The following is a 13,050-nucleotide window of genomic DNA, read 5'->3' on the forward strand; positions in this document are numbered from 1 at the left end:
ATTTTATATTAGGCATAGCCTGCCCTATAGCATGGTGTATTTTTATTTGTTTTGTTAATAAAAGTTTTATATATATATATATATATATATATATACGTTAAAGTGAGTTTGACGTTGTATTTTGTTGTTGCATTCAAGCAATTGACGCCGAACTGCCCGCTAATTCAAAGTGAAAGTAAAATGCGCAGCGAGGAAAAGAGGGAAAATGCAAACGAACTAAAAACGAACAAATGCTTTACTCCGAATTGCCGCTATTTGAAAGTGAAAGTAAAATGCGCACGCCGCTTTTACAAGTTATTTAAAAGCGAAGGAAAGCGAGGAAAAGAGGGAACGCCCCCGCGGTGATACCGGTATTAACGGTGTTGTCACACGTCGATTAACCGGTGGGAAAATTTCCTCACCATCACAACCCTACTAACAAGCACAAAAATATGCAGCACACACTTGCTTACTATTATTAATAATACTATTATTAATAGTAAGCAATCAATGAATGAACCAAAGTGATGCACCTTAATGATTTCTTTCTTGAAACTCATGCTGTTCAGATTGTCATTATCTTAGGTGATCAATTAAACTAGTCGTATTAAAAGTTATTTCAGCTCAACAAATTTTACATATTGCTAAATTAAAAAATGCGCCATCAGAGAAGCACTTAATTAAATGTTACTTTCGGTCAATGACATTGGTCCTCCAAAACAATTTTGTCCAAAACCAGGAATTATTATTATTGTAACATTTTTTCCCCACATTTGGGCTTATTATTGTCAGTTGCATCACTTTTTTATGCATCATAGTAGCTTATTGTAAAACATTTTGGACTATTTGACATCTCAGATTTGGGCCAAATTGAGCTCTCACAGGTCTCATCTGAGTTCCAGAACTTTGAGCATTGAATATCCTTGATATTTCTAGTTGTTTGGTTATTAGATAAGTATTTTTCAAAATCAGATGGATTCAGACTAGATTCACTAATTAATCATTCAGTATTATGCATACCAGGCCAGTGGTTGTCACTGTTTAAAAAAAAATAAAAATAAATTCTCATTCTTATAGACTGAACATGTAAAATACATTCGCATGACGTCACCGTATTTCACAAATTCACATTATCGTAGTTTACACGGAGACAATAACAGTACCGTTTTCAAAAACATGCCCTTTGAAACCTGTTTTCAGGCCCCAAAACGCTGTTAATGAGTAATAAACGGGCAAAACACATAAAAAAAAAACGAAAATCAATATTTAGTCATGGAAATATAACTAGAAAGAATAGCTTTTCTTCTCCTATAATTATATACACTTATGTGTTACCTTGGGTGCTGGCATACCTGCTGTTGGGGTGTGATAGATGTTGTACGTTGGTGTGGAGGCTTTAGAGCTTTCTCCAATGGAGTACTGTGTATCTCTGAAGTTCACAATGGACTGCTGGGAGATCGGAATCAAATAACCTGCGGGGATCAAAGTCTGATGCAAATGAGAGAAATTAGGGTCAAGACCAGAACTCATGTGAAAAAAAAAAAAACTAAAACCAATTTGGATCATTCCAGCATGAGGAATTTTGAAGATCAGACAGACAAGGTGCACACGTGTAGTGTTCCTGCACACATAGAGTGTAGTATGTAGTACTCTTACCTCTGTATGTATGGGTCCAGATGGCAGCACCACATCCTGAAAGGGAACGCTGAGCTTCTGGGACTGTGATTGTGGTGGTCTGTCAAGCGTCAGTCCGGCCTCATTGTCGGAGGTCTGAACCTTCTCCAGGAAGGTCTCCAAGCTGTGCTCCAGAGGCGCTGTGCCGGTGATTAGTGAGGGAGGCTGATTCTCAGAGGGTTTGGAGAACTCCAGGTGCAGGGCTCTCGGGGAAGGCCGGGTGGAGGCAAAAGCCCCTCTACGGGCCTTTAGGCGGGCTTGCAGAATCTCACACAGTTTTGGAGAAACACTCTGAAAAGCAAATGCAAACCAGAAGGTTGAAACTGTTTATCCATGCAACATCAGCACATAAAATGCAGGTACTGAGCAGTTAATTTAAGACAATTCAGACTTAAAATGCCAGTTCAAACATTTAATTCAGTATGTGATCATGCTTATTTCTTATATTAAATATAACAATAAATAAAAACAAATAACCTCACCCTTGGCTCTATCCGCTGCATTTTAGATGGACTTCCTGCTAAGCTCTTTTCGCCACATGCTCGTTTAACGGTTGAGGGACTTGTCGGCTCTTTACCGTGTGATGATGGTTGGTTGGTTTGGTTATTGCTAGTCGTAGCAGCCAGTGATGTCTTTGTGTTTGCACTTCCTGGGCTTTCAAATGTCATCGAACGGACTGCTAGGCTGGTGGGCTGCGGTCTGAGAGAGGTGGGGTGCATGTAAATAGCATATGACCCGCCTGCCTGGTGCTGAGGTATCAGAACCGGGATGATCGGGGAGCACTTGGTAGAAAGATATGGAATTGCCCCTGCGGGAAGAACTGGGATCTGCATTTCCGAAGGCCCATGAGACTGATGATTGCTAGCAGACGTGGATTCAGGTAGTTCAGATACTTGTGAAGTGCTTCCATTCAGAGCATCTGTCACCTCATTCTTAGGCTGAATACGATGGACCCTGGCAGACCAGTCCACAGGTGTTATGTCTGAAATGGGTATTTAACTGTATTTTTTCTGTTCTAAGGGCCGGGACACACCAAGCCAACTTCAAAGAACTAGCGGTGACTAGACCAAATAAAAAAAAAATGCTCCGACTACATCCGTCTGCAAACTAACATGGGCGTTCTGTGCCTGCGTGAGAGGAATTAACTGTCTATATCAGCAGCTATCAATAGTATGTATTAGTCATTCAAAAGGAGAAACCGAAACAAGGATATACGAGACATACGCAGATATACGATATGTAAACAAAGCAGTGCTTGCTTACCATTTTGAATATCTGTCATGTTGATAACTTTCTTCATTTTAAGCGGTTCATGTTGTAATGAAAATATTCGCATATTGGAATGCTTGGGTAAGATCACGTAACATTAGAACAGCCTTCTGTCTGTGCCGCCTTTATTTACTTGCTCGTTTTCATCTCTTTCTCTTTAATTCTCGGGCACTGACACGTTCGCTAAACCTAGCATCCAATCAGAGATCTCACTCTCACTGACGGCCCAAAGCTGATTCAACACGTTGAATCGGGCAAACTGCCACCGACGTGAGCTGATGTGTGGAACACTTCACAAAAACTAGCCCAACAGATGCTCGCCGAGGGCCTGACGTTGGCCGACCATCGGCTTGGTGTGTCCCGGTCTTAAGAAACACAAGTTTACTTACGTTGATTGTTCATCTAGTTGCTTTTTGCAGATAGCAGCCAAATGAGCCATTTTGTTTGTGTAGAAGTCACAATTTGCAGAGTCACCTATAACACAAGAGATAGGACATTAGTTTTCAGGTGTAGTGAAAGTCTAGGGATGTTACTAAATCGATAAAAGTTTATTTCTCTTATGCTCACAAAGGCTGCATTTGTCTATGCAAATTAATTTTAAAGCATTTATTTTATGTAAAATACATAAACTATTATTTTAACAATTTAAAATAACTGTTTTCTATTTTAATATATTTTAAAGTGTAATTTATTCCTGTGATGGCAAAGCTGAGTTTTCAGCAGCCATTACTGCAGTCTTCAGTGTTCCATGTTAGGCTTTTAATTGTAACAAGTCCCCAAAAATCATTTTGTCTGTGTGGTCAGATTTCAAAAAGACAATCTCATGCTGGGAGGCAAACTTGAGTCTTGAGATTTCAACCAGATGACATCTGAAAGTAGAAAATCCCCACAGAAAACAGAAGACTATTAGTTGGCTGCTTGCTCACGATGAAACAGTTATGGCTCACCTCTCATTTTAACTGGACTAGTAGGTGCAGAGCTGATTTTTCGGCGGTCATCTTGTATGCTCTTTACCAATTTGACTAAGGAATTATGTCGAGTAAAACCTCGCTTTGTTCCGGGTGAGGAAAAGAGATTTTTAGCACAGTTGTCAACAGAGGAACGAGACTCCATAGGCCGTGATGCTGATGATAAAGTTGAGGTCCCCAGGTCTGTAAAACAAACATAACCAATAACAAAAAATTACAGAAGAACATATGCAGACTGCTTAAAATAAACACTACAAGTAGGATCATGAACGATTTCATGTGAAACATGGTACACTCACTCTTTAAAGATGGTAAGTATTCTGGCCCAGTCCACTTGAAAGCAGGCTTTCTTCCTCTATCCTCAGTCACATGCACTTTCTTTATCAGCTCTAGGCTGCTCAGAACATTTGCAATGTCATAAAGTCTGCGGATCTTAGCTGCCATCAGAAAAGAGATAATCAGATAATCAATTCCATCTTCAATGTACAGACAGTTAAATTACAGATGAGTTTTAGACTCAAGCATTAATGAATTAGTTTCTTCAAAGTAGTTTTTATTGGTTGAGTGCACTTGTTAATGCACTTTTTGCAAGATTTGTATCTGTTTCCAACCACCAAATGAAATGGATAACATATGTGCCATCCACTATAAATAATTATTCAACGTGTTTTTTTATATGTATGATGAGAGCAGCACTCACTTTTGAACTTGTTTTTGTCCTGATCCACCACCTGATCTTCACCGATTAGGATCTTGGCAGCTATTTCGAGACTGACCACAGGAGGGCTGGACACCAAGAACAACATGACGAACTTCTGACTCATCACTCTCAGAGATTTGTCTTTACGACTGTTTGCAGAAGCTGCAGAAAAAAAGCAAGGTCAGTGGGTCTCTTTAATACTAAAGTGTATTCTAAATAAAAAAGAAAAGAGAAAAGTAGGATTCATTGAAATCACACGCATGTAAAAATCACATACTCTTAAGTTTTAAATCCTGTTATGTTTTAAATATATTTCATAATATACAGTGAAGAATAAGAAAAGCTGCATTATAGGATGAGCTGCAAGGTTTGTGTGTGTAAAATGCGTTTAAAAAAAAATGTGCTGCAATTACATTGCAAAGTGACTTATATAATGCAATTAACGTCAAGCTTGCAAAACATGCGGTATTTTACATTATTTCTGAACAATCTAATAAAATGTGACTTATATGCAACTTTTTTTAATTTCAAGAATAAAACATTAACATTACAATGAAATTAAGAACAAATTCACGTGTGTATGCATGTGTAATGAATTAGGATTTTTTAGGAAATTCTTCTGTTTGTACAAATGCAAAATAATCCACAATTATTTGTAAATGAGACCTAATGGCTTTCTATCATGCATAGATAGATGAAATAACACAGTATTGCCTAAAGCAGATGGTTGGACATTGTTACCTGCTTTAGGATCTGCTCCTGAAAGCTCTGCTTGACCAGAGTCTCCATCCATTTCAAAACTAGACATTTCTTCATTCTCCTTCTCCTCCTCTCCGTCCAAGTCGAACGCTCTCTCTTCTCGCTCTAGGCTCCTTTGACGGATCTGCTGCATCAGTTGGCCGTAGCGGTTCTCTTTGCCAGCTCGCTTCAGCATGGCAAGTGTTTGCGCAAGCTTCACCCGGCCATGCCACGTGTAGCGGTTCTTAGCCAGCCGGCTCACCATGTTTAGGCTCTCGAGCACGTTCATGATGTCATAGATGCGACGTCGTTCCACATCTGAGAGGCAGTTAGGATTGATGAAACACGGCTTGATGACTGAAATGAGTAGTTTTGTGTGAGCATTGATTGACTTACTTAGTTCTGTCGCCACATCGTCGAGGCTGATGTCGTTGTTTACAGCGGGATTGGGGTAGTTTGGGTACCTTGCAATAAATTTGTAACACAGCAAACCCAGACTTTTGTCTTTACGACTTATCTGGAGCTTTTCTACTTCTTCTCCTTGTTCAGGCTCCTGTGTGGCACGACAATGAAAAACACACATATATCAAAACATTTTATCAACACGGATAGTAAATCAACAAACAGTGGGAGATGCATGTCATGCACAGACTTTTACTGATACCTGTGAGTTTTCCGATTCACCGCTGTCTGCGACACGGTCTTTCTCGCGGTTGCGAATCTCAGGACTGGCTGCACTGATGAGCATCTTCAGGTTGGAGGTGGGTGTCCAGGGTTCGCCTGACGGTGCCTCAAGACCCTTAGTAGGTGTTGTCAGGGGCCCCATGTTCTTATGACTCCCCAGTAACGCAGCTTCTGAAGCCTTACTTGCGTTTTTTAGTGGTGTTTGTGGTTCCACAAAAACATGCCCCTATTTCATAGAAAACACATGAGGTCTTGATGATCATAATCGCACTCTTTTTCAAGAAATACTTCTAGAGTAGAGTTACCCAAACCTTTTATTACAAAGGGCCAGAAACCAAACTAGAATGAGCGTTGTGGGGCACAAATAATTGTTGCAATATATTCAACTATATTACATTAAAACATTTTTATTCTCTACATTTCAGACATTTCTCTACATATTAAAAAATATTAACACAAAGTTAAATAACAAATGAAGATGTGCATTAATGGCTTGTTTTTTCTTCCTATTTTCCCCTTCTCTTGTGATATGATATGGCCGGACAAATCAAAGGTCAACACACACCAACTTTGTCCTGCAGGCCCTTGTTTGGACCGTTTGCACTAGAGCAGGGGTCTCCAAACTTGGTCCTGGAGGGCCGGTGTCCTGCAGAGTTTAGCTCCAACTTGTCTCAACACATCTGCCTGGACGTTCAAGTATACCTAGTAAGACTTTGATTAGCTGGTTCAGGTGTGTTTGATTGGGGTTGGAGCTAAACTCTGCAGGACATCGGCCCTCCAGGACCGAGTTTGGAGACCCCTAATCTAGAGTATAAGTTAATAGTATAGGTTCTTCAAATCATTCTTTTGCTGACAATAATATCTGCCAAGCCAAAATATTTATAACTGACCGTGTCATTTGCTGATCTTTCCTTGCATGGACTTCTTAAAGGTTTCCTGATTAGTTTTTGACCTTCTGATAATGTACTGGACATTTTCCACCTAAAGAAAAGAACACACGAGGCAACGTTACAAAAATCAACGTTAATTTATTATTATTTACATTCAATAAAGCAGTCCTACCGTTTCTTTACAGCATTATACATTCTTGGAGACAACTTTGTGAAGATCAGTCCGGGTATAACGTTCAACAATTTCTCAACTTGTTTTTAAAACGTAACAGATGCGAATCAATGTGCATAAATTAAAAAGTATTATGATTTCAAATTACAGTGTTGATTTTTTTTTTTTTGCGCTTAGCAATAACTGACAAGCGTTCCATCGAATGGCTACGCAGAACTCGTACGAAAACACGCCCCCAACTGACAGCAGCCAATAAGTGCGGCCCTGGGGGGCGGGACTTCGCCGCGTCCAGCGCGCCTCCACGCTTTTTGAAATCTTGGCGCGGAATCTGGCCGATTGCAAAATGTATAATCCGGAAGTTACTAACTTTAACACAACTTTAAAGAAATCGTTTATCTCCCCGATGGTCGTGCGCTTTGAGCAGTTCAAACAGTCTATATAAACTATTAAGCAGATTTTTAAATGACCAGAGTAGCAGCAGAGGTAGCTAATAACTCATTTGCTAACGTTACGTGCAGTATAATAAGTATAAAGTACATGATTATCGCTCAGGAGCTAATTATATAAAGATACGCATGCACCTAGCTCAAGATTGTAGTCACGTTGGCTCATAACACCACAAAATTAGGAGTTTCAGCCTTTTTAACGCGGGTTCGAAACTACCAAGAGCCGCCAGTCTGGCATGTGTCCTAAATGTATGATATTGGATTAAATTAACGTACGTATTATATTATACGGACAAATATTATCTGTCGATTAATTGTATTAACTAAAGCGGATATGTTAAGCCAAAACGGGCCTGAAGCCAGCTAAGTCCGTAAGCTTACAGCAAACCACATAACTTTACACTTCTCTCCAGTCTCCATTGAGTAACTTTAAAACTACAACAACAAAAAAACATGATAACATTTCAAAGCTACTCACCCAAAAAGAGAAATGTACCACTTTCACATACTGCTCGACATCAGTCGTGCCCATAAATCCGTAGGAATACTGTACAGGTAAGTTTTACACGTAACGTTATACAGTTCCAGGTCTCCAATAATATCGGATCCAACACTTCTGTAAATTAACTCTTAATAATTAAGTCACATTAATGTAACCAAAAAATGAGTACAAACTGCTTTTGCTGCATAGCTGAGGAAAAGTTGTATGTGGCCGTTTCCTAGTAGGGAGTAAAACAAGTTTATTTGATCAGTCTGACCATTTGTCCCGCCTAGATACTGGACAGAGCGCGCTACACGCCGCCCCGCCTCCGCTCGCCTCTCCGCCAACCTTATTGTTATATTTAAAACACACACACACACACACACACACACAAAACGGGAAAAAAAATCTGAAAATCATGATACCTTTTTTTCTGTATTCTTCGATGAGTAAAAAGTTCAAAAGAACATTTATTTGAAATAGAAATCTTTTGTAGCATTATAAATGTGTTCACCTTGAATCAGTTTAGTGCATCCTATTTATTAATTTATTTGAATCTTACCACAAACTGTTGAATGGTTTTCAGTGTTAATAAGAAGACATGTTTCTTGGGACACTGAATCGGCATATAATTATTTCTGAAGGATCATGCAGCCTTGTTATCACAGGGATGAGTTACATTTTAAAACATATTAAAAAAAACAATAATTTTGTACACTGTTTTAATTCATTGTCTTTTTCGCAACAGTTCAGTTGATTTTTCGCAACAGTTTTTCATTAAACTGTATGAGATCTTACTATTAATCATGTCATTTTTGCAGTACGGTAGGCTGTATTGTTGATGCATCAAATATCTCTAGCGACTCTGCCCTTGTCTGCCGCATGGTGGCACTGTGCGCTTTCGCTGAGGACGCTTCCATGGAGACGTTCAGCGGCATGAAGCGGCGAGAAGAGACGTGATGTGATGGATTGAAGCCGCTGTGGTCCCGCGTGCACTGCCTGCCACTGCTGCTCCGCTCCGCATCCCTATCCCTCCGCGGACACTCTGCGCTCTTGTTTGGGGTGAGTTGTCTCTTGTATCCTCTGGTTTGTCGTCATTAAATAGCTGCTTTATCACACCTTATCTATAAGCGTTGCGGTCTGAATTGTTGTGCAATGTTACATTTTTATATTGAATCACTTAAGAACCAAAGGATCTCGACTACAATGCGAGTGTTATGAAGGAGGGGCTGCATGGCAGAGATATGATTACTTAAATTAAGAGTCTTTATCCATATTCAAAATGGCAAAAGTCAGAATAATGATTATTTGTTTGTGTTGCGCTTACGTATGAGCAAATTGTTATCGAAATCAAACTTGCACAAGATCTCAACTATAGAATTTGTGTTTTAGGGTGAAAAGTTTATTTAGGCCAATGCCTTTTTGATTTATTAGTTGTTTTATGATGAGTTGTGATATATTGTAATATATAATAAATAAATATCAATGTATGCAATCATGCTTGTTTAGCACCATTGTTATAGTTGTAGTTTGAATAAAATATCATGCATTTGCGTATGTATATCTCACTATATGACAAGTTGCCTGTACTGTATTTAGTTTTGCTTTGTTTTTTCCCCTTTACATTAGGTGCATGTGGGTCAGAAGACCAATTCTGGAGCAAAAATAGCATCTTTGGATTTGTGTGAGACCCGACTGTGATGTAAAGCTGCAAGAACATGCCGCTGTGTCATTTGGAAGCTTTGTACTTAAATTAAGAGTCTTCATCCATATTCAAAATGGCAAAAGTCAGAATAATGATTATTTGTTTGTGTTGCGCTTACGTATGAGCAAATTGTTATCGAAATCAAACTTGCACAAGATCTCAACTGTAGAATTTGTGTTTTAGGGTGAAAAGTTTATTTAGACTAATGCCTTTTTGATTTATTAGTTGTTTATAGGATGTTTTATGATGAGTTGTGATTATATTGTAATATATAATAAATAAATATCAATGTATGCAATCATGCTTGTTTAGCACCATCTCAGTCTTTCTCATTCAAGTTGTAGTTTGAATAAAATATAATGCATTTGCATATGTATATCTCACTATATGACAAGTTGCCTTGTTTTTTTCCCCTTCTTTACATCAGGTGCATGTGGGTCAGGAGACCAATTCTGGAGCAAAAATAGCATCTTTGGATTTGTGTGAGACCCGACTGTGATGTAAAGCTGCAAGAACATGCCGCTGTGTCATTTGGAAGCTTTCAGATCATCAGGAAAATGACTGTGAATACAGAAATGTGTAATTATGAAGTTGGGGTCGCTGGTCACAGGGGCCCTTCCCCCCTTCTCGATGCCTGTCACAGAGCAGCCGTGCTGGGCTTCATCTGAAGGGATGCACCATGGTGTGATCACACGTCTGTCCTACCCCAGACTCAATGAATCGCACGAATGAATGGACATTACTGTGGCAAAGGGAATTAGCTTGCTTGCATAGGGACTTTGGATTTGGGAATACTGGAACCGGTCGGAGAGCGTTGGATTTGTTTTTGAAGAAGTGCAGCGGATACTTCAAGGAGTGTTTTTGGAAGATGTCCGAGAAGGGAGCTGAGGCGTCTACATCCCCAAAGCGGAAGCAGGTGATTCATGGTCTGGAAGATCAGAAAAAGGTTGGTGCTTTGATCTGAGGTGATAGATAACGTCATATATCTTATGTATAACTACAGCGTTTCCTAAATTTAAAGGTGCTTGATCTTTTCCTAAATGCCCCTAATTTGCTTTCAACTATTTCAGTTTCCAAACAGGATTGTGTCTGTATTTGATTCTTCAAGTGCGGTTTGCAGCTTTTTAATCTTTTTAGAGTTTTATTTTCATGCTAAAGGAGAAACTTGGACCACTTTCACCATGGCCATGCTGCACATTATCCAGTGATTTATGGTCCGCTGAGGCCATGCATGTCCCTTGGCATATGGCCCAATAGCATAGCACCAGGTGCAATGGCTGCTTAATTGACTTGTGCTGAGATTTGTGTGTCTACTTTATGACTGCTTGCAAATGCATGTGCTGACCACAAAGCTTGAGGATAATTTTAGACTTTGTAGCAGTGAAGCATGAGAAAAATGATGCCAGAGTTTTGGTGTTGATGTAAGAAAGTGATTTGCTTTATTTAGTTTTATTTGAAAGCAAATCCTTGGTTTACTAAGCCTCTCAGTGCAGATTACCACTCATGCAAGTTTTATGCTAGAATAAATGGCTAGTAATGCACAATAAGGCATCACAAACCTAAGCGTTCTTTGCATCCGATCCAGTTTCAGGCGCATTCTGCTCTCAAGAGCCGAACTAATTGGCTTAGAGATTCCTTAAGGCCCATGTTTCACTTCCGTCTTTGGCAATCTGATTTTACATGTAAACGGATACCCATTTGCTTGCCAGTCCAAGTATGACATGTTTTGCTTGGTATAAATACTAGCGTGACGCGAGTAGATGAGGCTTGGGCTTCCTGGTTGCCCAGCTGGATCCTTCAGGGGCATTTTGGTTTCTCGCCCAGACTTAAAGGAGAGTCTTGGAGGACTATTAAAGTATATAGACTCATTTTGCAAAAATTCTTCGTGGATGGGCTTTTTTTCCATCGTCGTCTTGGTTTCACTCGATTAGATATGCAAAACTGATCACCTGGGATTCTAGTAGAACATGAATTAATTAAAGTAGCAAAAAGCACAGCTGCTGTTTTCCAATTTTCCAGCATGATGAACTCTTGTTAGGACACTACGCCTTCACAGAGACGAACACACGCCGTGACATAAAGAAGATTGTTGGCATTAAAAACCAAAATTCAAGTAACTAATTGCATATTCAAGTTATCAAAAGGGTGATATGAATCAGTCATTTGTTCAATGTGAACATTGCACTGTATTTTGTATTGCACAATAGTCTGTTAACCGAAACCAGTGGTTTTGAATAGGTCTATCCGTCTGCTAGTGTACGGTCCATTGTTTGTGGAATAACAGGGGTCTCCCTGGATCTGACACTAGGTGTTTCCCAATTACCTCATGCTATATAGATTTTCCTGAGAGAGCTGCTCCTGCTTTGGTTAATTGGATTTTCTTCCACTATTCGGCCTGATTTTTTGATTACGTGTGTTCATCAAATGACATTTCCTGGGAGAGGCGCAGGTAATACACTTCATTGTGGAATTGTTCGTTGATGTACATCATTTTTTTTCAATCTGAAGCTATGAATTTTAGATTAGGGCCTATAGTAATGACAAAGAGCCGGTGAACTCCAGTAGTCCCTTCATTGACAGCAGGAAGGGTGAGTCAATGAATAGGCTGAATAATACATTAAAGAAATAAGTATAATTGAAAAAGCATAGTGGCCTATATTGAGTAGAGTCTTCATTTATTCTTGTGAGCGTTGTATTGCTTTGTTTTGCTTCAAGAGATACTAAAGTGCGTTCTTTGTTTTCTGCTATCCTCAATATTAAAGGGGTCATATGATGCTGCTAAAAAGAACATTATTTTGTGTATTTGGTGTAATGAAATGTGTTTATGTGGTTTAAGGTAAAAAAAACACATTATTTTCCACATTCTGTACATTATTGATTCTCCTCTATGCCCCGCCTTTCTGAAACGTGTTGACTTTTACAAAGCTCATCGGTCTGAAAAAGCGAGGTGTGCTCTGATTGGCCAGCTATCCAGTGCGTTGTGATTGGCTGAATTCCTCAAGCATGTGACGGAAATGTTACGTCCCTTACCATATTGTGATGCCTGCGGCAACCACATGTGACGACCCCGTGCTGGACTCTGCTTCGTCTACGGTGAAAGCCGATCCGGCAATCGACAGCGCCAAGTTGAAGTATTTCCTCAGCAACCAGCACGGATCAGCTCTAGGCATGACGAAGCGATATCGTCCTCTTTTGGAAGGCCAAACAAAGTAGTTTCGCTTTCACAATGAAGCACACAGCGCCTTCACAACATGGCGGCGGCAGCAGCAATAATACTACAGCGAGAATAAGTTATGCCGCCTTTGCGTGAACATTTGGGCAGCGTTATGCAAATCTTCCCAGAT

General features: G+C 39.7%; 2 protein-coding genes across 5 annotated transcripts in view; one reads left to right on the forward strand and one right to left on the reverse strand.

Moving 5' to 3' along the window:
• LOC107603160 (transcription factor E2F8-like) overlaps positions 1-8,227 on the reverse strand; it is a 15,135-nt gene extending 6,908 nt beyond the window's left edge. The window contains exons 1-12 of one of the 4 annotated variants that reach the window (XM_016295876.1): positions 7,999-8,224; positions 6,903-6,993; positions 5,993-6,238; positions 5,725-5,881; positions 5,332-5,646; positions 4,591-4,752; positions 4,190-4,327; positions 3,870-4,073; positions 3,312-3,396; positions 2,136-2,607; positions 1,636-1,944; positions 1,332-1,467 (exon numbers count right to left, since the gene is read on the reverse strand). In XM_016295876.1, the coding sequence (XP_016151362.1) occupies positions 1,332-1,467; positions 1,636-1,944; positions 2,136-2,607; positions 3,312-3,396; positions 3,870-4,073; positions 4,190-4,327; positions 4,591-4,752; positions 5,332-5,646; positions 5,725-5,881; positions 5,993-6,238; positions 6,903-6,986 (2,308 nt within the window). In that variant the 5' untranslated portion in view covers positions 6,987-6,993; positions 7,999-8,224. Of the gene's footprint in view, positions 1-1,331; positions 1,468-1,635; positions 1,945-2,135; positions 2,608-3,311; positions 3,397-3,869; positions 4,074-4,189; positions 4,328-4,590; positions 4,753-5,331; positions 5,882-5,992; positions 6,239-6,902; positions 6,994-7,998 lie in introns of all 4 variants that reach the window. The other 3 variants (XM_016295875.1, XM_016295874.1, XM_016295877.1) reach the window with 3 other exon arrangements.
• A 1,961-nt stretch (positions 8,228-10,188) lies between these two features.
• The window catches only part of nav2a (neuron navigator 2a), a 240,161-nt gene continuing 237,299 nt past the window's right edge, over positions 10,189-13,050 (forward strand). Inside the window, exon 1 of the mRNA XM_016295832.1 lies at positions 10,189-10,652. Coding sequence (XP_016151318.1) covers positions 10,422-10,652 — 231 coding nt within the window. The 5' untranslated portion in view covers positions 10,189-10,421. The remainder of the gene's footprint in view (positions 10,653-13,050) is intronic.

The sequence above is a fragment of the Sinocyclocheilus grahami genome, unplaced genomic scaffold (genome assembly GCF_001515645.1).
Source record: "Sinocyclocheilus grahami isolate Dianchi unplaced genomic scaffold, SAMN03320097.WGS_v1.1 scaffold341.1, whole genome shotgun sequence".
NCBI lineage: Eukaryota > Metazoa > Chordata > Actinopteri > Cypriniformes > Cyprinidae > Sinocyclocheilus > Sinocyclocheilus grahami.